The sequence below is a fragment of the Eurosta solidaginis genome, chromosome 4, assembly GCF_040869045.1.
Source record: "Eurosta solidaginis isolate ZX-2024a chromosome 4, ASM4086904v1, whole genome shotgun sequence".
NCBI classification, from domain to species: Eukaryota; Metazoa; Arthropoda; class Insecta; order Diptera; family Tephritidae; genus Eurosta; species Eurosta solidaginis.
In genome coordinates, this window is record NC_090322.1 from 178,111,575 (window position 1) to 178,134,033 (window position 22,459).

At 32.2% G+C, this 22,459-nt stretch overlaps 1 protein-coding gene across 22 annotated transcripts in view; it reads left to right on the top strand.

Annotated features, from left to right (window-relative positions):
- The window catches only part of cac (cacophony), a 503,311-nt gene that overhangs the window by 239,777 nt on the left and 241,075 nt on the right, over window positions 1–22,459 (top strand). For 18 of the 22 annotated variants that reach the window (XM_067783980.1, XM_067784000.1, XM_067783983.1 and 15 more), the window contains exons 6-9: window positions 7,342–7,442; window positions 8,745–8,900; window positions 9,940–10,160; window positions 21,959–22,062. In XM_067783980.1, coding sequence (XP_067640081.1) covers window positions 7,342–7,442; window positions 8,745–8,900; window positions 9,940–10,160; window positions 21,959–22,062 — 582 coding nt within the window. The remainder of the gene's footprint in view (window positions 1–7,341; window positions 7,443–8,744; window positions 8,901–9,939; window positions 10,161–21,958; window positions 22,063–22,459) is intronic. The other 4 variants (XM_067783991.1, XM_067783979.1, XM_067783982.1 and 1 more) reach the window with 1 other exon arrangement.

Genomic DNA, 22,459 nt, shown 5'->3' on the forward strand with positions numbered 1-22,459 from the left:
TATCGACAGTTAATTCTAATCAACTAGTTAGTTCCAGTTGTTGTATGTCAACTCTATAACAATCAGCAACTAGTGCGACACATTTTTATTAGCTGTGCATTTAACTTACATAAAACGTTATTGTTATTTATTCATAATTAAAATTTTGCTAAATTTACAAACGTGCTCGATAGCGGGTAAGCAAATAATATTGTTGGATAGATTCAGTTGAGACGTTTACTCATGACGTAGCATACAGGTGAATGTGGCAAATCAGCTGATAGGTTCTTTTTTAATATGATTCGACACTTCAACTTCCGGTGAAATACGTTTTTGACATTGGTTCATCGAATTACTTAAACAAATTACGCGGATTTTTTTTTATCTTTGTGTGCATGTTGCCGTTCTGCCACCTTGTATGGTTCCGCCATGGGTCTATCTGTGCCTTTGACAAATAAACATAGTGTTATAACCTATTTTTTTATATAACCTTAACTCGATGAGCTCGTTCATTACGTTAAAAAATTTCTTAATAACTAGGAAAATAAAAATAAGAAAAAATAGTGTATGATATTTCGACAAAGAAATTCTTCTCTAAGTCAGGACAAGTAATTTTTTTTTAAATTAAAACTATTTCTTTCCTAGTCTATAGTAATAAATTTCTTAAAAACGGCCAAAGTTGCATAAGAATATTAATAAATTTAATTGTGCAACTGTGGAGGTGCTCAACTTTTAATTCGAGCGCTCTTATTCAGTGAGCTAACTCGTACACGTAAATATTGTGAGAAATATTCCATCAAGTGTACTTGATACACAAAGGTATGATGCTGTAAACAGTTCCGAAAGAGTTTAGAAATTAATTTTGAAACAATCCCAAAAACATCCTAACATTATAGAGTACACAGTCGTGAAATACTCTGAAGATTGATCCATAGAAAAAGGATATGTTAGACTTCTTAAGAAGGTGGGGTGTAATACTCCCCTGAAATCCTTTCTACGAAGTGATCGCTAAATGGCCTGGTCGTAGTTGAAAAATATTCAGTGACAGTTATTCCGACATGATTCTCGAACAGCATCCAAATGACTTTGAAAACATTCCCGAAACAGTATAAAATAGTCCTGAAGTACTCTCGAAAACAATTTCGAAACTATAGGTATAAGTCAAATTACTAAATAACTTAAAAATAAAATATTGCTTTATAAAGAAAATGTATGAAACATTAAATGCTATAAATACAAATAGAAATCGTTGGTTATTTCTTTGTATTTATATTAATAGAGCAAAGCAAACCACTCCTTAAAAATAAACCGCCAACAAAAGTCAGCCTATTGACAAAGGATTCAAGGTTCGATTCGAGCTCAAGGCCAGACAATAATTTTATTAATAATTACAGTAATTAATTTGTATAGCTAAATGGTTAGCGCAGCGTGCCTAAAGCGTACTGATGATGAGGGCTTAGCACCCTTCGAAATGGATCTATCTGCGCAGCTATGGCAGGTTGTCTGAAAAATTGTCTATTTACTGTTCTAAAATACAATTTTTCAACTATAGAAAAATTATAAAAACCTTGAATACTAAGTATTTTTATTTTAATATTTTTTGTTTGTTTTACTTTTACTGACTAGTATCCCACATGAAATAAGCAACTGATAATTTGTATTATAAAAACTATTTTTTCCGAAAAATTTCTAAATATTTCAAGCGCTCAAAAAAATTGCAATAATTTTTGAAACCAATAAAAATGTAAACGATTTTTTCTTTGTTGAGATGTTACAACGAAATATCATAATCTGTTTAACCGACAGGTAGTTAATATGGCGACCGACAACCTATACATACCATGATCCTAGCTTACTTTACTATAATAACTGGAAATCTTCAAAATCGATTTTTGAATAACTTATCTTTGATCTAGAGACTTGGAACTGGGTATATGGGGCAGAACTGGACAACAAACCAATTTCCGTAATCTCGGGAATATAGCAATCGATTTTTGAGAAACTTAATTGCAAGGCAAAAACTCTGAAGCAAAGACAATTTCTAACACAAAACTTCAAACTGAAGGATGCTCTAGGTTTCAAATTTTAAGCTTCAGTTTGGAATTTGAAATTTTTACAATAAAAATTGTAAAAAATGTATGATATTTATAAATACATATAAAGGTTAAATTTTGGTATATAACAAAGGTTTGAAATTTGTCATAGGCACAGATCAGAGATTTTAGTTCTTAGGTATATAATTATTACAGATCTAATTATATAAAAAACACACTTATTCTAGAGGCAGTTCTAGGCTGACCATATAACCCACAAAACACTCGTACGTAGATGAAAACGTGTAACAAAGCACGCGAATTTAGATAAAACGTGCAATTATAGATGAATGTATGTATGCGTGTGTGAGTGTGTCTAGTTATTTTTATAACTATTTATACATACAAATAAAAAAGAGTACTCGTTTATTTCATCCCCCTTATTTATAAAAAATTCAATTGGTTTCTAATTGGAAGGCATTAAAAAGTTATTTTAAAAAGCTTTATAAGCTAGAGTTCGAGATAACCGGTTATAGAGCACTTCGAGTAGCTCGCTACTCGTTCGTTGCTCAACTGCTCAAATGTGTGAGATTTTGAACAACTCTAGCCAAGGCGAATTCAGTAACTGGTGGTGCTATACCAACAGCTGATTGCTTCGTCTTCTTAATTTCCAAGCAATGCCTTGATACGACGATATGTCAATTAATCGAAATCAATGCTAATTTTCTTTTGGCTTGACATTCTTCTGCACGGCGAATTGGCTTGAATTACCATCATTTATATCAAAGGTAATTTGGTGGAGATAACTAGCTTCATTATAAAAAACTTCGACGTTCGGTGTTGATCGAGGTTCATTGTCCTGGGCAAGAGCCTCATTTTACAACAGAAAGCAGTGAAAGAGTATATCAAAACTAACTGAAAGATGACCTCTTACGACGACGAACGCTTACGATTATAGTTTTCTCCCTGAAAGAAATCTGTGACCGAATCGTAACATATTATCCAAAGCGAATCTATACAAAGTGATAGCAAAGCGAATTCAACACAATTCGCCGCGCAGAAGAATGTTGGGTGCTGCTCTAAAATGTAAAACAAAGTCGAGAGCCCTATTATAAAGCTTTTTTTTATGAGTAAAGGGATATTATGCTTTCACGATCTTAAGTTCGCTAGTTGTTGTTGGAGTATTTTTTTTTTTTCTTTTGGAGTTTCTTTAAAATTTGTAATATACGTATGTATATCTGTAAATAAATGGCGCTATTAGCATCATTTAACCCTTTACAGTTTGCATGCTCATTTTTACACATTTACGAAATACACTTTACACAATACTAAATATACACTAATGATATTTCAAATAAATATATGTAATTAAATAATAATGCTATGCCTGCAAAGCTGCTTGAGAAAGAAAAAAAATTATTTACATAATAAAATTAAATGTTAAAAATTTACTATTGATAATTACTGTCGTCAGGTTGCTTTAAATGTTCAGAAGCAAAATTATTCGATTTTAAACTCACAATTTGGCAAAGTAATTTATTAAAAAGAAATGGAATAATTTTGCTTATGAAATAAAGCAACTTGACACAATTGCCACTGCTTTGGTTCCTTTTCGTGTGTGTGGGATACCAACCAAATGTTAAACAACAAAAAAAAAAAAAACAAAAAAAGAACAAAGAAAAAACAACAACAAAACCCATGTTTCCTTATGCAAATATGTATATTCTATCATTCATTTTCACAAAATTGTTGTATTCGTAGATGTTGTAATTCCGCCCTAAACTTATATACAAAGTACATACATACATATCTACACATGTGTAAACAAGTATATATTGTTGTAGAAATAATTTTCATTTGGCAAATAAATCAATTACGATCGAATGCTTCTTATTAAATACAAATGTAGTTAATAGGGCTCGGAATATGATTATTCGATTAATCGAGCAACCGGTTAACGTATTATTCGCTATGAAACCGTTAGCTTGCTTAGTAATCTGTTCACAGCATTCAAATAGTCGCCTGGCGTTGATTAACTATACTATAGCCAATCGAATTTATAAAGCCGACTTGTCTTTGATATTTCTGTAACAAATGCAAAAATTTTAAGTACGTCGAGGGCGAATCTATGCAAGATAAAGGCAAATCGAACTCAGTCCAAATCGCCGTACGGAATAATGTCAAATCAAAAGATAATTTGTATCTACTGACTTCTTGCTGTGCCAAGACGTTGCTTGGAAATTATCAATAAGAAGCATGGCGAATCTATACAAGGTGATGGGCAAGCGAATTCAACCAATTCGCCGTGCAGAAGAACGTCAAGCCAAAATACAATTTTCATTGATTTCGATTAACAGGCATATTATTGTACAAGGCGTTATATGAAAAATAATCAAAAAGCCATCAGCTGATGGGATTAGTGATGACGCAAAGACACTCCTGTTTCCACAACACAAGTCATTTCAGATCTTTCCACGTAATCTGAGTTGTCAAATTTCTGAGTAAAATCCTCATCTCTACAATCATACCTTGTACGCAAAGATGTTCATATGGTTTGTATCGCATTTGTTATTATATACGCGTCATTATTTACCGTGCGCGTATGTGCACTTTTTGGAGTTGCCGTTTCTTATAATGAGAGATTGATCAGTGTTACATTAGCCATCATCCAGTGCTCAACTCTCACGGGAATGCTCTGGATCACGGACTTGAGAATTTTGATAAAATCCCAAATCCGAGCTTGCAGCATCAGCCATGTCCGCCTATGTTGCGATGCCCCAAATTAAGAAAATGCCTGGTCGACCCGCGAGTTTACTTAAAATAATTTATTCTGCCATTAAATATCTTTATCAAATTTTATGTGGGGAGTTTCTGGAACACGATAACCACGAATACCCTCTGAAATCCATTTGAATCAGTTGTAATAATTCTGTCCCCCAAGGTTCTATTGCAATATGTAACAGATATTATGACAGGTTTAATAAGGAAATCATTTAATTGTAGTTCACATAGATTCTTAAATATAATAAAACTTAGTACATATATTCCACTAACCGAAAATTAACGGTTAACTGAATAATCGGTAATTAATGGTTAATTGATTAGGCGACAGAAATATTCGAATATTGCTAAACGACTAACAGTAGATAGTCGACTGATGTTAGAATCGAATAAAACGGTTAATCGATTAAACAGTTAGTTCGAGCTCTAGTAGTCACACTCCCGAAAAAGGTATTTGCACAATGACTTTTTGCTAAATTATCAGAATTTTTCTGAGTAGGTACATATGTAGTTTTGTAGCTCATTGAATTTTAGTATGACAAAGTGTTAACCTTAATCCCTTAAACAAATTAACTGATTTTTGGCAATTTTTCTTTGCCAGCTGCTTTTGACTTTATTACAATACAAGCTTTTTATCGTAACTTTTTTTATATGAATAAGAAAACTCTCCTAAAAAAAAAATAGTGACAATATTTTGATTAAGCAAAACTAGGCGAAAACAGCAAAAATTGCGGAGTGAGGTGAATTGTGATTAAAAACTGAGTCTACAAAAAGCGGAGACATGTACATATCTGTTGTTGGCAACCACAATGGAAATCCGAATACAAACATTTTAGCCAGTTCAACGTATAAGGTCAACGCATAAAAGGCTCAGTCAAGAACGCTGACACGGTTTCTCTCTAACGTTGTTGCTTGGGAATGAATCCTTTCTGATAACTCTTAGAGTCGGGTATCCATGCTGCAGTTTATGTAGTTTATGTGATTTTTCTTAATATAGGCTCTTCCCAAGCACCAGAACCAAAAGAGCATAAAGGGAAAAGTCACACGCCGATAAATGCCCGGCGAGTCCCGTTCCCACTATCAAACACCCGGAACTAGTAGTTGAGGAAACCAGACTTTACAAGGAGATGCGCGTCACGCTGACACAACTTCGTTCTCAATACTCTAATAGGTTAAACTCTAATTTATCCAGAATCCACGTCCAAATACGTAATGTATTTCCAGCATTATATAAACTTTAAAACCCTATCGTAATGTGCTGAACGGGAACTTTCTTTACAAAACCTGAAAACGATATGGATGCTTTGCTATACCTACATTTCGGTCATTATATAGTATCTTAAGGCTACCCAGAATGTATCTTTGTGGTAAGCCAAGTGAGCTAAACTGAATTTGAGGAGAATTGTCATATAGACAGACACCCCTATCCTTTCCGTTCCACAGGATTCCACGAGACCATTGCGTTTACTGCTACGATCTTGAATTTCCTGACGATCAGTGATATTATAACCTCAATACTGAGATCGTACTTCCACATGCTATGATCTTTATTGATGGCACACTAATTAAATTTGAGTCAGGCGCTGGAATGTTTGTTGAAGACATCAGTGAAGAGCTTTACTTTTCTTTTGGAAAAAGTGTATGATTTAGCCCCACCGCGCTGATGTACTCAAAGCCACGTACATCCTTGGCAACAGTACTTTTATCTGCAATGACAACCAAGCAGTTCTAAACATACTGGGCAGATAAAAGCACAGTTATAGGCCATATTAAATTAGCTGCACAAAACTGTATTGTATTTGTATTTTTGTAATGATCATATATTTATTATTATTTTTTCCTTGTTTTCTAATACAGAGATTTACTATAAGGAGTTGTCTGTTATTTCCTCAATATATATAAAACCCACTCTAATTCCGATTTAAATGAAACCGGGAATAACAAAAATCGCTATGTAAAAATTGACCGTAATCGTATTCGTCTATGCAAACATATTTACAATTGCTATTAATTTCATACTTGTTATTATTTTATATGATACTTTGCAAAACACATACATATATTCTAGTCATAAATCATTGCTATTGAAAATTATACACAAAAATACAAAGGAAAACATAAAACAACACAAAATTTAACAAGATAATTCTATGCCAGTGGTGCACTCGAGACCTTTAGAATACTATTCGGCGTTCATCTACATATTCATTAAAGCAAGCAATTCAAGCTTTTACTTGAAGCAGTAAACATCTCATGCTCAAACATTCTCCATGTTAATATTACTACTACAAAAAACTTGCGTTTGTATTCGAAGCTGTACCAGCGTTGTGCACCACTGTGTTGTGCCAAACCATTACAATATTTTGCCAAATAAAAATTATAACTTTTTTTTTGCAAAATTACATAACAAAGAACTCTAATTACATACATTCAGGTCAAAAATTTAACTAATGAAAAACCAAAAAAAATTTTGACAATTTTTTAATATTACATAATAATTAAAAATTCATAAAAATTCAAAACACTTGCATATTGGAAACAACATCAGATTTATGGCACTGCTCCCACAAAAATGGATTGAGGTAGATCTAAAAACATTAAGGGCTATTCGTGTGCTAAGGCCCTTGAAATTAGTCTCTGGAATTCCTAGTGAGTAGTTGAATCAGATTTAAGCGCTTAAAAAGCTATAAATATTAGTTAAATTAATATGTAGAAATATTATTTTAAATAATTTTTTATTTATTTAATATAGCTGAATGTTTATATGCTTATAGTTTACTCTCTTTTTTCAATACAATAAGCTTTTTTAGAAAGCTAATCGAGTTTTAGACTAAACCTTTTCAAATATTAGTTTTAGTTCGTCTTAGTTGAGTTCAATTATTATCATTAAGAAATAATGAAATACGTTTGGTGTACAAAACTCTGAAACATTTCATAAAATAAGATTTTAATGTCATGTAAATAACGCCAATTTCTATATCGACGGCTGTGATTTATTGTAACAAATAGTATTGCAATCTGTTTTGACTGCATACAAAAGTATTGCCCTTACTGTGATTACAAAAGTTAATCGAAAATTAATCGATAATTATTTATTGCAATTAGTAAGAAAATATTTTTGCTTCTGACTGCAATACAATTTTTTAATAAGTAACCTTTTTTTCAAAAATTCAAAGTTCCTATATGACGCTTTTTAAGTACATGATTCTATCTCAGGTTAGGTGTGATAAGGTGCAGTTATGTTTTCTCGTTATGTACTTTATGAGGAACCTTTGGGAAGATTTAGATTCTAGGCCATATTAAATTCTTAATTGCTTTTCGGCAAAAATTATTTCGTTCCTTCTGCGCTTATGGACTGATTTTACTGATCGCGCTGTCTTTTTCAGCATAACTTCGAGGAAAGCGCTTGACGTGTAGTGGTGACAATGTCGGAAACCTCGAACGGTTTAAACCGCTCGCTGGTGATAGACTTCATTTTTCTAGCAAAACGGTTCCACGATAACTGACTCTGTTATCTGGGTCACTTCTCTTAATATTTTAACATAGCGTACATAAATTCTCTGTTCGCAACAGTTGTTTGTGCTTGCTAGAACACAGTAGTAAAAGAAAGTGTCGAAAACAGTTGGATTTCGGGAAAAGCCGGAGTGTTATGATATTGTTCAGCGACTCCTTCGCCTTACCGTCATTAATAATACCTGACCGTATTTCAATATTTCACTTTACTTTATAAATAAATAATAGCTATCTTGTCTTTTAGTTGCGCTAGAAATTTTATTTATTTATTTTTGTTTAGCTTAATATCTTTTAAATAAAATATTTACCTATTTCCTTTACTAATATATCTTTTTTTCAACATTACGAAACATTTGCGATTTCTTATACTCAACACGTGCGCTAACTATCTTGCTGTGGTTTTTGCTGCTCAATGATGGAAAACCTTGCACAATCCAGGTTTACAAGTAGTTTTAAAATCCATAATCAAGGCAATGGCGCCATTACTCCAAATTGGACTTTTGGTCTTGTTTGCGATCGTTATATTTGCAATCATTGGGCTCGAGTTCTATTCGGGCGCATTGCATAAGACTTGTTATAGTTTAGAAGATCCAAGTAAGTAACATTCTTTAATATATCTACACTCAAAAAACTTCTATTTCTTTCAAAATGGGAATGATTTTTCGCCATAAGCATTTGTTTTACTCAAAAGGAAAAATTAAAAAAAAAAAAAACAAGGAATTGTGTCTTAGATGTATTAATGGGTTATTTAAAACAACGGTAAACCAAATTGCGGATAAAATCAATCCCATTTTCGACGTTCTGATTGAGTTCTTTTTTTTTTTTTAAAGGGCCGTTATGCGAACAAAATTAATATACTTTGCGAGCTCTGCTCAGCTGAGTATAAAAATAACGAAAATAACTGATAGATTAACTAGAGTTTGACCCTGCCGGATGGGGCGCTTAAGCTCAGCTTAAACTTCACTTACAGTTGACTTAAAACTGCGTAAGCCTCCTTCAACTGACAAACTGTGTTTAACTTGTACTGAAAAATTGGGCCTAAACTATACATATACTGGATCTATCTGGCTCAGATCATTTTTGTTGCATTTACGTGCAAAATTGTTTAACTGGCGCCGGATCATTACGACCAGATGACAAAGAATGACGATTTCGATAAGTTGTAAGATAACAGACATACTGAAGATGGTGATAACGGCTCTACGAAGGTTTTTGAAGCAAAAAAAAAAAATTGTTGGTTGAAATAAAAATCGAATAGAGCTTTTTTTTTTGGTAGACTATAAGTCTCTGGAAAGGTCTCGATTCATTAGTAGTTAAGTTGATTTTAAAAACCTTAATATTGATAATAATGCATACACCTGAAAAATAGCTCTTCCTTGGCATAATTCCCTTTTTTCTTCGTCTCCACCTTCATCCTCCTTTTCTCTTCGTTTTTCTATATTTTGCGCTTTTTCATACATATGTATGTATATAATGATACTATACCAAATATTTAACAGTTGCTTCCATTAATTGCTGAGAGGAAAAGCTCAATTTTATTTTATCAGGATGAAAGCCTTTTCTCAAGTTATTCAACTAATAATGCTTAAGTGAATTCATTGATTTCCACATATTTTAATTCCTTTTTTTTCAGATAAATCAGTAAAGGAAGGAGAATCAGAGACACCATGCTATACGGATAATGTGACGGAGAGAGCGAGTGGTTCATTTGTATGTAATTATACAACGAGTATGTGTCTGGAAAAATGGGAAGGGCCAAATTGGGGCATAACTAGTTTTGATAATATCGGGTTTGCCATGTTGACTGTGTTCCAATGTATCACCATGGAGGGCTGGACAGCAATACTGTATTGGGTAAATTAAAACGAAATTAAAAACAAACAAAAATATAGTTTTGCTAAACAAGAAATGTGCACTGCTAGTTTGTACTGCTAGAAAAAATACGGCCCGTCTATGTACATACTAAGTGTCTAAAGCTACATTTGTGTTAATTGCTGTTCGTAAGGCTTTGTGAAACAAGCTTTATAAAATTTCGCTGTCTACAGAAATGTTGTATACTTCCATATTTATAGGTATACCATTTTTCTTACGTTATGACAAGTGCGTGATTTTTCAATTACAAAGCGTTTTTGTACGCAGTATAGCCGATGATTTAATATATTTATCCAATTGAATTTCATGTTTACCCTAACAAAAATTTTATAACTAGGCCCACATAACATTGCATCCCCATGTTTCGATTTAAAAATTGCCGGTACGTCGTAACCACAAACAGATGTTTGCCTACATATCCAATAAAACAAGTCATTAGGATATCTCGAAACTCAGTCGCTCAGAAAATATTCAAAATATTAACAAATTTTCTAAGGTGCTCTGCAGACGAGTCGGCTCGTCATCGTATCGTTCTCATAAAAAATGTCACAAGTAAAGGTGTCTAAGTTCGGGTGTAACCGAACATTATATACTCAGCGTGAGCTTCAATTGTACATTTCATTTCAGATAAATTACTTTTCTACATTACACGTGGCACCGCCCGTTTAAAAAAATGTCTCCCCATTTTCTCTTACAATAAAACTTCATAAGTGAAACATCATTTATTCAAAACTATTTTTTGCTAAGTTATAGTTTATTGTTCTAGTCTACGACCCTTTTAAATTTGTTTCACATCTAAGTTGCCGTGGTTTTTAACCGATCCCGTCCATTTTTACTAGAAATATTTTCTGCTATAAGCAAAATATCTGTATACAATTTCATTACGATATGTTAATTTTTCTTCGAGTTATGGCTCCCGAATAATAGAAAATTGCTTAGTAATAAAAGGGGCGGTACCACACCCATTTTCAAAAATTTTAGTGTTTTCCAACTTAGTGTTATAATTCCATTTAGAAAATAAAATTCTATTGATACAAAGCTCTTTTTCGCTAAGATATATCTTATTATATTCGTCTACGACCCTTTTAAAAATATTTTATACAAAAGTGGGCGTGGTCTTTAACCGATCTCATCTATTTTTTCTAGAAATATTTCGTGCTATAGGGAAAATTTGTGTACCCAATTTTATTAAGATCCGTTAATTTTTCTTCGAGTTATGGCTCCCGAAACATAGAAAATTGCTTAGTCATCACAGGGCGTTGCTACTCCCGTTTTTTTAAATTTGAAGTTTTTCCTATTTATTGTTATAAATCCCCTTGGGAAATGAAATACTATTGATATAAAGCCCTTTTTTGCAAAGATATAGCCTATTTTATTCGTCCACGACCCTTTTAAAAATCTTTTATATAAAACTGGGCGTGGTCCTTAACCGATTTCGTTAATTTTTCTTCAAAACATTCTTTATAGTAAAGGCAATCTCTCTGCCGCATTTTGTTACGATAGGTTTAACGATTTTTGATTTATGATTAATAATATTTGTAAAATTGATTTTATCACAAGTGGGCGCTGCCACGCCCATTTTAAAAAAATGTTTAAAAATTTTATCAAGAGTCCCAATATCAGTCCACATGTCAAATTTGAACATTCTAGGTGTATTATTTACTAAATAGTCAGGTTTTTTGTGTTTTCCAAAATGTTATATATATAAAAAGTGGGCGTGGTTATCATCCGATTTCGCTAATTTTCAATACCAATCTATTCTAGGTCCAGATAAGGTCGTGTACCAAATTTGGTGACCATATCTCAATACTTACTCAAGTTATCGTGTTAACGGACAGACGGACGGACGGACATGGCTCAATCAAATTTTTTTTCGATACATATGGTTTTGATATATGGAAGTCTATATCTATATGGATTCCTTTATACCTGTACAACTAACCGTTATCCAATCAAAGTTAATATACCCTGTGTGCAAAGCACGCTGAATATAAAAAACAAAAACAAGGGAATGTTGCTTAATTGCTTTGCTTTGCATTTATTATTGCCAGTTTGTGAAGTTTGGTGAAGGACCTTTGTTTGAAAAATCATAGCATGACCGAACGTACTTGGCGGTTGAACTCATCAATTCTAGACATCCCTTAGCGATGCATGCCGAGCCTACAGATTTCAACGTTTTCGTGTGGTCACTTCTAGTGCAATCATCCTATGGAAACCGGTAGATACTCTTGTTATAAGTATGTATACATATATCGGATATAGTTAAAGTACATTTCCTCATATTTATAAAAAATTTCATGTATGTATATGGGCAGCACCCATATCTGTACATCGTCGTCGGTAAAGATTACTGTTTCTGGAATTTTCGCTGGTACTGAGGTCTGTATTCGCTAGGCTTCGCTTGCTGACCGAATAGTGAACAGCAAAATTATTCATGAAAATATTAGCGTTCCGTATCACCAGATGAGCATTGATAGATGAGCCTTAGTGAACGCAATCATTTCGCAGACCTCCTGCCATCCACTTCCGGTCAGAAGGATCTTGCTATACTGCAAGGGGTGGTGTCCGCCCAACGCTTGCTGCATTGACTCGAGACCTATCTAAGCAGGAGCAGACATTGTACAGATGCGGGCTAAGAGATCCGCTTGACAGTTGCTCGGGATATCACTATCGCCCTGGACCCAGATAAACTTAATCATAAAATAGTTCGATGCTATCACAATCGTGGCCAGCCACTCTCAGACCACCCTCGATCGCCCTATAGTTGAACTAATTCAACGCATTAATATCCGCTTGGCTCTCAGAGTAAATTTTAAATTCCCTAACCGTACTAGCAGTTTATAGCTTTTCATCCACCGCATTCCTAGTCGCAGCAACTTCAGCTTGGAACACGCTGCAGTGCTCAGCCAACTTAAAATTGCGGCTTACATTAAGCTCTTGACAAAAGACCCTCCCCTCCACCAACTTTTCCGTCCAGCATCGACCCATCCGTGAACAAGTTAACCGGTCCCCTGCGGAAAATTAAAACCGAACTTCCAGGGAGACAAGTGTCATTGCTATAGATCTGGATATTGTAACAGTTTTAACATACGACTCTCCATACTTGTAACCGACGCATACAACAGCAACCGGTATGAATATAAAAAGTGGAACAAGCACTCGAAATTTTGACAAACTGTATTTTGACAATCGTTTACTTTGGCTGCGCATCTGTAAGCATATCGTCGTAGTCGCTTTATAAAAAATACGATTAAGATGACGGGCCGACTGGTCCAGACCTAAATTGTTGTCCAACTGTTTCGTTATGATATACAAAGTCCATCATTGACTTTTTCCGATTAACCTACATAGATGTGAAGTTGAAGTTTACGTCTGATTACTAACTGAAATTTACAATACTGCATTCACTCTAAATGAAGCAACGCAAATATCCCAATAAATAACAAAGCTGAAACGCTAGTTCACGCAGTTTTCATTGCGTGAGACTGCTCATTAGGGTGGCCCTTATTTTCCAAAGAGTTCCAATTTTCGATCTTACCCCCTAGAAATATGCGCCATAGCCTAAAAACTAGAATATACAAAGTTTTAGGTCAATCGAAAAAGGGTTAGAGGTGGCGCAAAGGGCTTGAAATCCTGAAAAATGACGAATTTTTACAATTTCTTAAATTTGGTCAACCCTACTTCATTTGTTATGGGCGAAACGGAATTTATCGTTTTATTAGTAAGTTCTAGATATATTTTACTTTCAAATAAATCTAAAACAACAAAAATTGGTCAAATAATAATAAAGTTATAAAATAAATTATGTCTTAAACACGGTGTCATTACTTCAAGAATGTGTATATAATGAGTATACGTAAATGAGTTTGTTTAAAATTTTTTTATTATAAATTTTTTTTGAAAATACTTTTTTAAAACATATACATATATCTTGTGAAACTTTAGCTGACACGTATATAATATCATATTATTTCCTAGGATCTAATTAAGGATGATTTAGTATGTGATTGAAATTGTTTTTTGTAATCAGTTGCAACTTGTAAAAAATATTGCTTTTCTTGTTCGTCATTTGTAATTATTCAATTATATTCTTCCATAAGCTTTACTCCCCGTTCTGCTGTGTCGTTAACTACTTTTATATATATAACAGTATCCTTAGCTTTTTTTTAGGTTCCTGTATCCCCCCAGTATAGTGGATATACCTCCAGAAATTCAGATGATGTCCCAAACCGACCAAAAAAATTTATTGTATTTCCTGTTACAAAATCGTGTAGTTATTTTTCTATGAAGTTGTTGATTTCACTGCGCCTTAAGTGTAACCTCTTTAAATTTTCTGTTTCCTTGTCGCAGTTGTCTATGCTTTTGGTTTTTTTCACAATCTTTTTTTTTTCATGGTACAAGAGACGTTATCATCGAACAATGTCAATGCAATACATTCTTCAGACATGTACCATAGGTGGTTACCAAACTTTTTTATTGCAATTTCAGATATTTTTTTATTAACATTTCTGTATTTATAAATTTCTTTAATAAAAGATAAGTCTTGAAGGGGTGCTCTATGAGGATTGGTACAGTAAAACCAAAGCTTAACATATTATTGTATAATAAACGCGCATATACTTGCTATCGAATTCTCTTCATACTCCGTTAGTTTAAACTGTTCACGAAATAAATAGATTTTTAAGCAATACAATGCCTTAGACATCCACCGAGCATGATGAGTGGGCTTTGGTACACGAAACTTTATGCCATCACTTGCTCCTAGACATATAGACGTTAATTCCAATAATTCCCTATAGTCATATCTTACTATTTTCTTTTTCAAATATTCCTTAGAGAGTTTTTTAAAGTAGTATCTTTGTTATCGCTTAAAAGTAATTTCAATTCATTATTTTGTAGCAAATCTTTACAACTATTTTTGTCGAAGTTTTTGCAATTTTCTCCTTTTATAACGCCTGTGTTAAATAGATCATACAACGTATCAGCTATTTCCGAGCCTGTTGCAGCATATATTTTGGAGCTTCTATTAACTGTTCGCCATTTCTCTAAGTAACAACAAGAAGTCGTTTCACCTTTTCACGACCTGTTATTTCTGCAAGTGGTTTTCCATCCCAATGCAAAGTGCCGCAATTTATCTATTTAAAAAAAAAACCTACTATTCAAAATTTGTTCATTCAAGAGCAGTATAGTTTTAATAAGAAAACGTTAAAGAAATTTTTTGTAGTTGTTTGCAGTTTTAAAATATATATTTTCATTTCTTTATACTTTTTTTTTGACATGCTTGTTGTAAGAACAAGTTGCAGTGCAGACTTAAATTTGTTGTGGCATCACGCATTTCGAAAGAAATCTTATAAAAAAATATATGTGTATACTTTTTTAAATAAATAAACTTCAAAAGTTTGTCATCAAGGGTTATATGCGTTTGTGTATAAAAAAGTTTATTTGAGCGTTTTTTATCCGAATACCACGATTCACTGATAAACACATTTCACAGACTTAATTTACTTTTCATATTTGTTTGTCGAAAGCTATATATATTATGCCCTGTAACTCTGTTATTGATCGACCGATTTTGAAGACTGTGGCCATTTTAGAAAAGTAAGTAAATGCAGATCTTATTACGGTATGGAAAAGCAGTAAATTTTCGTAGGGTTTACAAATATGGAAGCCTGAAACACGAAATTGTAAAAATTCGTAATTTTTCAGGTTTTCAAGCCCTTTGCGCCACCTCTAAATCTTTTTTGATTAGTCTAAAATTATGTATATATTCGTTTTTGAGCTATTCGCACATTTTTAGGGGTTGAGATCAAGAATCCAAACACTTTTTTTCCTTCCATACAACGCAGGGCCACCCTACTGTTCATGTTGGCGGTTTGCAGAAAAATAAGATATACGACTTTTTTTGTAAATTGTTTAGTACTACCTTTGTACGCTGAGAGAACAATAAAATTCTGCTCTTTTCATAAATATCTTCTTTTCTTTTTGGTTATTTCTACTATCTCTTACAATCTAATATCAACTTTACTGCTTCACAAAGACTTAGTACTAGTTAATTAAGCCCGGTTTTTTACTAGTTGGTTAAGCTAAGCCTCAACTAAGTTTGCTTAATTTCTAGTTAAATTTAAACTCCAGACAAAATGCAGAGCAGTTTTTCAGTGACAGTTTAAAGCTGTCTTTGGGGTGGGCTATTTGAAACGGCAACATCGGCTTTTCATTATCTTAATGATTTGTAGATACGTCAACAGCTGGATTCCGTTTACCGAATAAACATGGAAGTAATATTTCTCCAGCCTTCGGGAAATATATAGTATCTAGTTCTGAAGTTGATATGCAATTATTCCTTTCATATTCTCAAACCTGATAGTTCTCAGGTTGATATCTAACATCATTCTTTGAAAAATGTTGTAAATTTTATGATTCTCAATTTGATCTCCAACATCATTACTTATCAAATTTTTCTCCATCCACGAAGAGATTTCGAGTAATTTATAGTTCTCCAATGAATATTCAGCACATTCCTCCAGTTGATATCCTATATTGGATATCTATTTAAGGAAGAGTAGCAAAAAGATCTTCTCCAAAGTGGCACCACCATTTTCTTTTTAATGAAAATACTGCCGTATTGGAATTCTAACTCGGAGTCCAGTTAGAGAATCACCATTGAGTACAAGTTAAAAACAATATTTTTCTCAACTTGAGTAAGAAAATTCTCTTTTTGTTTAGAGCGCCATGATTCACTGTAAGTATGTAGTTATCAATATGACCTCTAATGCTACTCAAGCCCAAACGCTTTTTGGATTTATATTCGACGCCATTGCTGCATCGTTGCCACTTCGAAAACCAATTTGGTGGTACATTTAAAAAAATACCGTAGCAGATCTTTAAAAAAGCGAAGTAGAATTTCTAAAAGATTTTGTTCCAAAATGTCAACTGAAGTAGCGGAAATATTTTTTATGTATAATTTACGCTATAAAAAGTGACAGCAATCAAAACAAACAATAAATAGAGTTCTGCCAGGTCGGCCGCTTAAGCTCAGCTTAAACTTCAGCTAAAGTTGACTGATGAACTGCATAATAACTTCAAGCGTAGTTTAACTCACAAAAGGAGTTTAACTCCTATGGAAAAGCCGGTCCTTAATGTAATATAACTAACTGTTGATATTCCAAACTATTATATTTCAATGTTCTGTGGGGTAATTAAGCTGTTTTTCAATAGATTCCTTTTCAGTTGGAAAATGTATGTTGGGCACATGATATGTACTTAATGCAAAAAATAACCCTTTTTTCATGTTTCAGGCAATTTTGTTTAGACTGTCCAAGCATGTCTTTAATTTTTCACTTGTTTGAAGATTATTTAGGGTGTTTTTTAGTTTCATAAATACCCCTTTTAAAACACTTCGTTCCCTTAAAACTGGCAACCCTTTATAAAGTGCCCAATATTTGATTTAAAAATACTGATTTACCTAATACAGAATTGCCTATCATTTATGATAGTGTTCTATGGATGAAGGTGAATACAGATTTCGTTTTGTATTCATCCTGTTGTGCATCTTAACAGATTTATTTTCCTTAAAAAATACACATTATTTGTCAAAGATTTTCATTTTGATGTATTTCCAAATAATGTCAAATATTTTAAAAATATGCATGCCTTTCGGATTGGTTTTCATCTGAATTAAATTATTTAAATAGACAACTTTTGAGTTAAATTTTTTTATGTCATGTTTTTGCGACGTGCACATTGAACCTATTCCATTTAACCGTTTCAGTCTCTTAGGTCCTTACCTGTAAGGGAAACACTCCAAACTAACATAATAAAGTTCACAAACTAACAACAACAACATGAAGTGAGAGAATTTCCTTAGGCTAAGTAGGAGTGAAAATATTTATGTACGAAATTCATACTAATGATCCGTTTGCCCTTATCTCTGTAAAACACTGCAAGTAAACTAAAAAAAAAAAATTGATCGAAATAGTTCGCACATTCGCAATAGGCATGTCGAATTTTTGTGCACCCTTTACGGCCAAACTATTGTTCTAAGGTATAATCAATTACAGATGTATGGATAGACCTTTTCAAGGAGCAGTGCAGGCCAAAAATGAAATATAGCGCTTAAATATCAATTTAAAAACGACTCCGACACAGATGCCAAAAAAATATTCAATCTATGAGACTGCTGTCACGCATACTAAGCTACGTGTGTATGATGTTTTTTTTTTAGAAAACTGGCAGGCCTGCGTTCCATTCAACCTCGCGAACAAAATTATTCTGTTGGAATCATAGTGGGACATTCAGCAAATATAAGTAGATTGGTAATTTTCATTGCTAATTTTCATTGCTAATATTCAAAGTGTTTACAAAAATAAACGAGAATATGCAAGTTGGAGTATTTATTCGTTTTGTTGGTTGCAACAATATTGTGTACGACTTTGTTAGTGAATTAAAAATAATAAAATAAACTGAAAGAAAGTAAAGTAAAATAAAATATATTAAAGTTAGATAAAATTAAGTAAAATAAAATAAAATTAAATTAAAATAAAAAAGCACAATAAAATAAAATAAAACGAGAAAAAAGTGAATAAAATGTAAATAAAATAAGATAAAGCAAAATCAAATTAAATTGAGTATAATAAAACAAAATGTAATATAATAAAATAACTAAAAATAAAGTAAAACAAAATAAAATAATATAAAACAAAGAAAATAAAATTAGTTAAACTGAAACAAAATAAAACGAAATAAAATTAAATATGATAAAATTAAAATAAAAATAAAATAAAATAAAACAAAATAAATTAACAATTTTTGCTGTTATATCGGCCTACTGATTTGTAAGATCGCGGGATTGAATCGAGCTCAAGGCCTAACAATAATTATTTTATCATTATTATTGTTATGATAAATTCTTTCTTAATTGAAAAAATTATTTAATTAGAATAGAAGAAAGAAAAAATTTTTCATAACAATAATGATGATAAAATAATTATTGTTAGGCCTTGAGCTCGATTCAAAACCCACGATCTTAAAAATCAGTAGGCCGAAATAACAATAAAAATTGTTAATACATCCTAGAGCACGGGAAAAAGTGTCAATAAAATATTTTCTTTCTTCTATTCTAATTTAATAATTTTTTCAATTAAAAAAAAATTTATCATAACAATAATAATGGTAAAATAATTATTGTTAGCTCGATTCAAACCAGCGATCTTGAAATAAATAGAAATAAAATTAAATGAAGTAACACAAAATAAAATAAAATAAAATAACACAAAATAAAATTAAAAGAAATTATTTAAAAATTAAATAAAATTAAAATCATAAAAGTAAAAAACCAAAATAAAATTAAAAAAATAAAATAAGATAAAATAAAATACAACAAAATAAAGAAAATAAAATAATTTGTAAGAAGAAGAAAATAAAATAATTTGTAAAACAAAATTAAAAGGAGCTCGAGGTATATTGGGTAAAAACTCGGCCTTAATCTCGTTGGAAATAAATAGGACCAAGTATTCTTTTTTTTGTGTATATATTAGAGCGGGTCAAATTGTATGGATGGATATTTTCCCATCAGGAGTATAGCAAAACGTAATCTACAGATGATTCTAAGAAACATTGCTGAAGACACCAAAGCTCTAAGTCCGACTTCGAGGTCCCCACTTTTGCAAAATAGATATTTTGCATTTGAATGTAGGGTTTGGCCAAAAAATCTTCATAGCTTCTGATAGAATTATAAAAAAAATATCTATAGGGTTTTTGAATTTTAGTAGAGCTATCAGGCTTAAATTTTGAGAAATTAGGTTAAAATTAACTTTTAACTAATATATTATCATTTTTATATTTCTTATGGAAAATTTCTGTTTTCTTTACATCTAATATATGTTCAAAATATTTCCAACAGCTTTCATTCAGACAATTTTTCTTTTTTCGAATTTAGAAAAAAATTTTCAAAAACAACGTATATTTTCAAGTAATAAGCAAAAAATTGCTTCACAGCAGTATAAATAGGCTTTTTGACCATTATTTGCTTAGTGCAAAGCTAAATTAAACTCCACTATTTCGGCTCACGGTTTCGCTAAGCACCTTAGCTTCTTCAAGAGAGTTTGTTCTATTTGTTATGAAACCATGTCTCAGTGTCCGCCAATAAGAGGTTCGTATCCGCTTAGTAGCGGTTTTTCGTCTTATCGTATTTATGTCCAATTCAGCACAGTCAATCATTTCAAAAGTCTGCTAACATTTACTTAGTTAGAAAATTCATTTGATTTTATTTAATTTACAAATTTTATTATTTTTGACGAGTGGAATGCATCAGAAATGGATTTCTTGGTGTGTTATTTGTTATCATTTAACCTCCATGCGCATTTTAATTTTTATTTGCTATACATTTTGTTTGCATGAATATTGGCTTATCAGCTTTCCTATCTTCATATACATTTAATTGGAGAAGTCGAAGACGAAAATTTGAGATTTAATAAAATGTGCCAACGAATAGATACGATATTCGAAATTGCTTAAATTTTAAATGCTTTTTAACTGCCGTGTATCCTCATTTCAATAATATTTCATAAGAATTTGAATGTTCCGAAAAAGTTCTACTCGCATCTTATAATATGAAATATTTTTGTTAAAAGAAAATCAAAACCACTATATATTTTTGCCAGTAATTGACGGCGGTTATGTGAAAAATTATGAAACAAAGTCTGATCCTGCTCGGGTTATGTTTTCATTATATAATTTTAGTTAAGCTGGTATTATAACTTTTTTAGCGAATTATTATAATTGAGTCATCGGTTTTGTTGTCGCTGAGTCATCGACTTCTTATTGGTTTTATATCGGCTTGTTATCGATGGAATACGAATGTGTCATCAATTTCGTATTAAAGTTTTTTCGATGTCTGTTTCATAACAAATCGATGAGTAGTCCAATAGAAATCGATAAAACGCCCATAACAAACTGGTAACACTCTGAAAAGAAATCGACAACAAAGCGATCACTTTTTGAAGACAAATCGATAATTTTTCCATAAAAAACCAACAACTTTTTAATAACATGTCAATTACGCAAATCGATAATTTTCCGATTCAAATCGAGTACTTTTGAAAAACATATCGACAACTTTGTGATAGCGAATCGCTAACTTCTCGATAATAAATTGATTATTAGCTAATACCTCTGATAATACTCCCAAAACCCGCCGATAACAAACGATAACACATCGATAGTGAACCGTTAACACTTCGATAAATCGATAGAACGCCTTCCGGTTTTTATTTTGGCTTCGGTTTTGACTTACAGTCTTTCCTTTTCTCTCTCCTCATTTGCTTTTTTATTTTCTTTTTCTTTCCTTACCTCCTTTTTTTTTCTCTCCTTCTCTTTCAATAACACACAACCTTAAAAAGGCGACTGCTATTGAGATTAGACAAAGATATTTCATATTTGTAGATGTTCGTCGGTCTTTTATCTATACGATACGCCATAATAATAACATTTTTTTACATACTTGTTAATAAATATTGTTTTGCAGTTTTGTTCTGGTGAACTCTCTCTATAACTTAATACTTTTCTTCTCTTCATAGCATATGCAAACGTAATTTGTATGTGTTTGTACTTATGAACATGTGTAGGTACGAAAAAGAAAAAAAAACACACCACTGTATGCTTTCTGTAAATGTTTTGACGTACGTGACTGCTAAGTAATATTGTTGTATTTTAATTTTTTTTTTAATCTTGTATTTAAATGGATTTTTAATATTTAACGTATTTTTAAAAACCTATTTTTGCAGACCAACGATGCTTTAGGTTCAACATTTAACTGGATATATTTCGTGCCTCTTATAGTTATAGGCTCATTTTTTATGCTCAACTTAGTTCTCGGTGTACTTAGCGGGTAAGTTGGTTTTTACAAAATATTTATGATTAATAAAACTGGTTTAATATTATCAGTGATTGAAAATGCTATGCCACTTTGGAGGTTGTTTTTCTATTGCTCCGGCTTTGAATACGAACAGAGTATAGAGCAGAGCGATAGCCTAAAAATGTATAGCATTTCTAAGGCTCTGCTATGAGCTACGTCGTTCTTAAAGCGGAAACAGAAATGTTATGCTAATTGCTCTGTTGGACATTATTACGCAGAACTTTGCCTTTTCTCGCGCTACTACTTTTCTGAAATAACTTGCAATGTAACGTGGGAACAGAGCTGAGTGTCCCGATGCAATTATAATAATAATACAACAAAGAAGCCAAAACAACAACTTAAAGACCGACTATTAAAACCACATGCACCA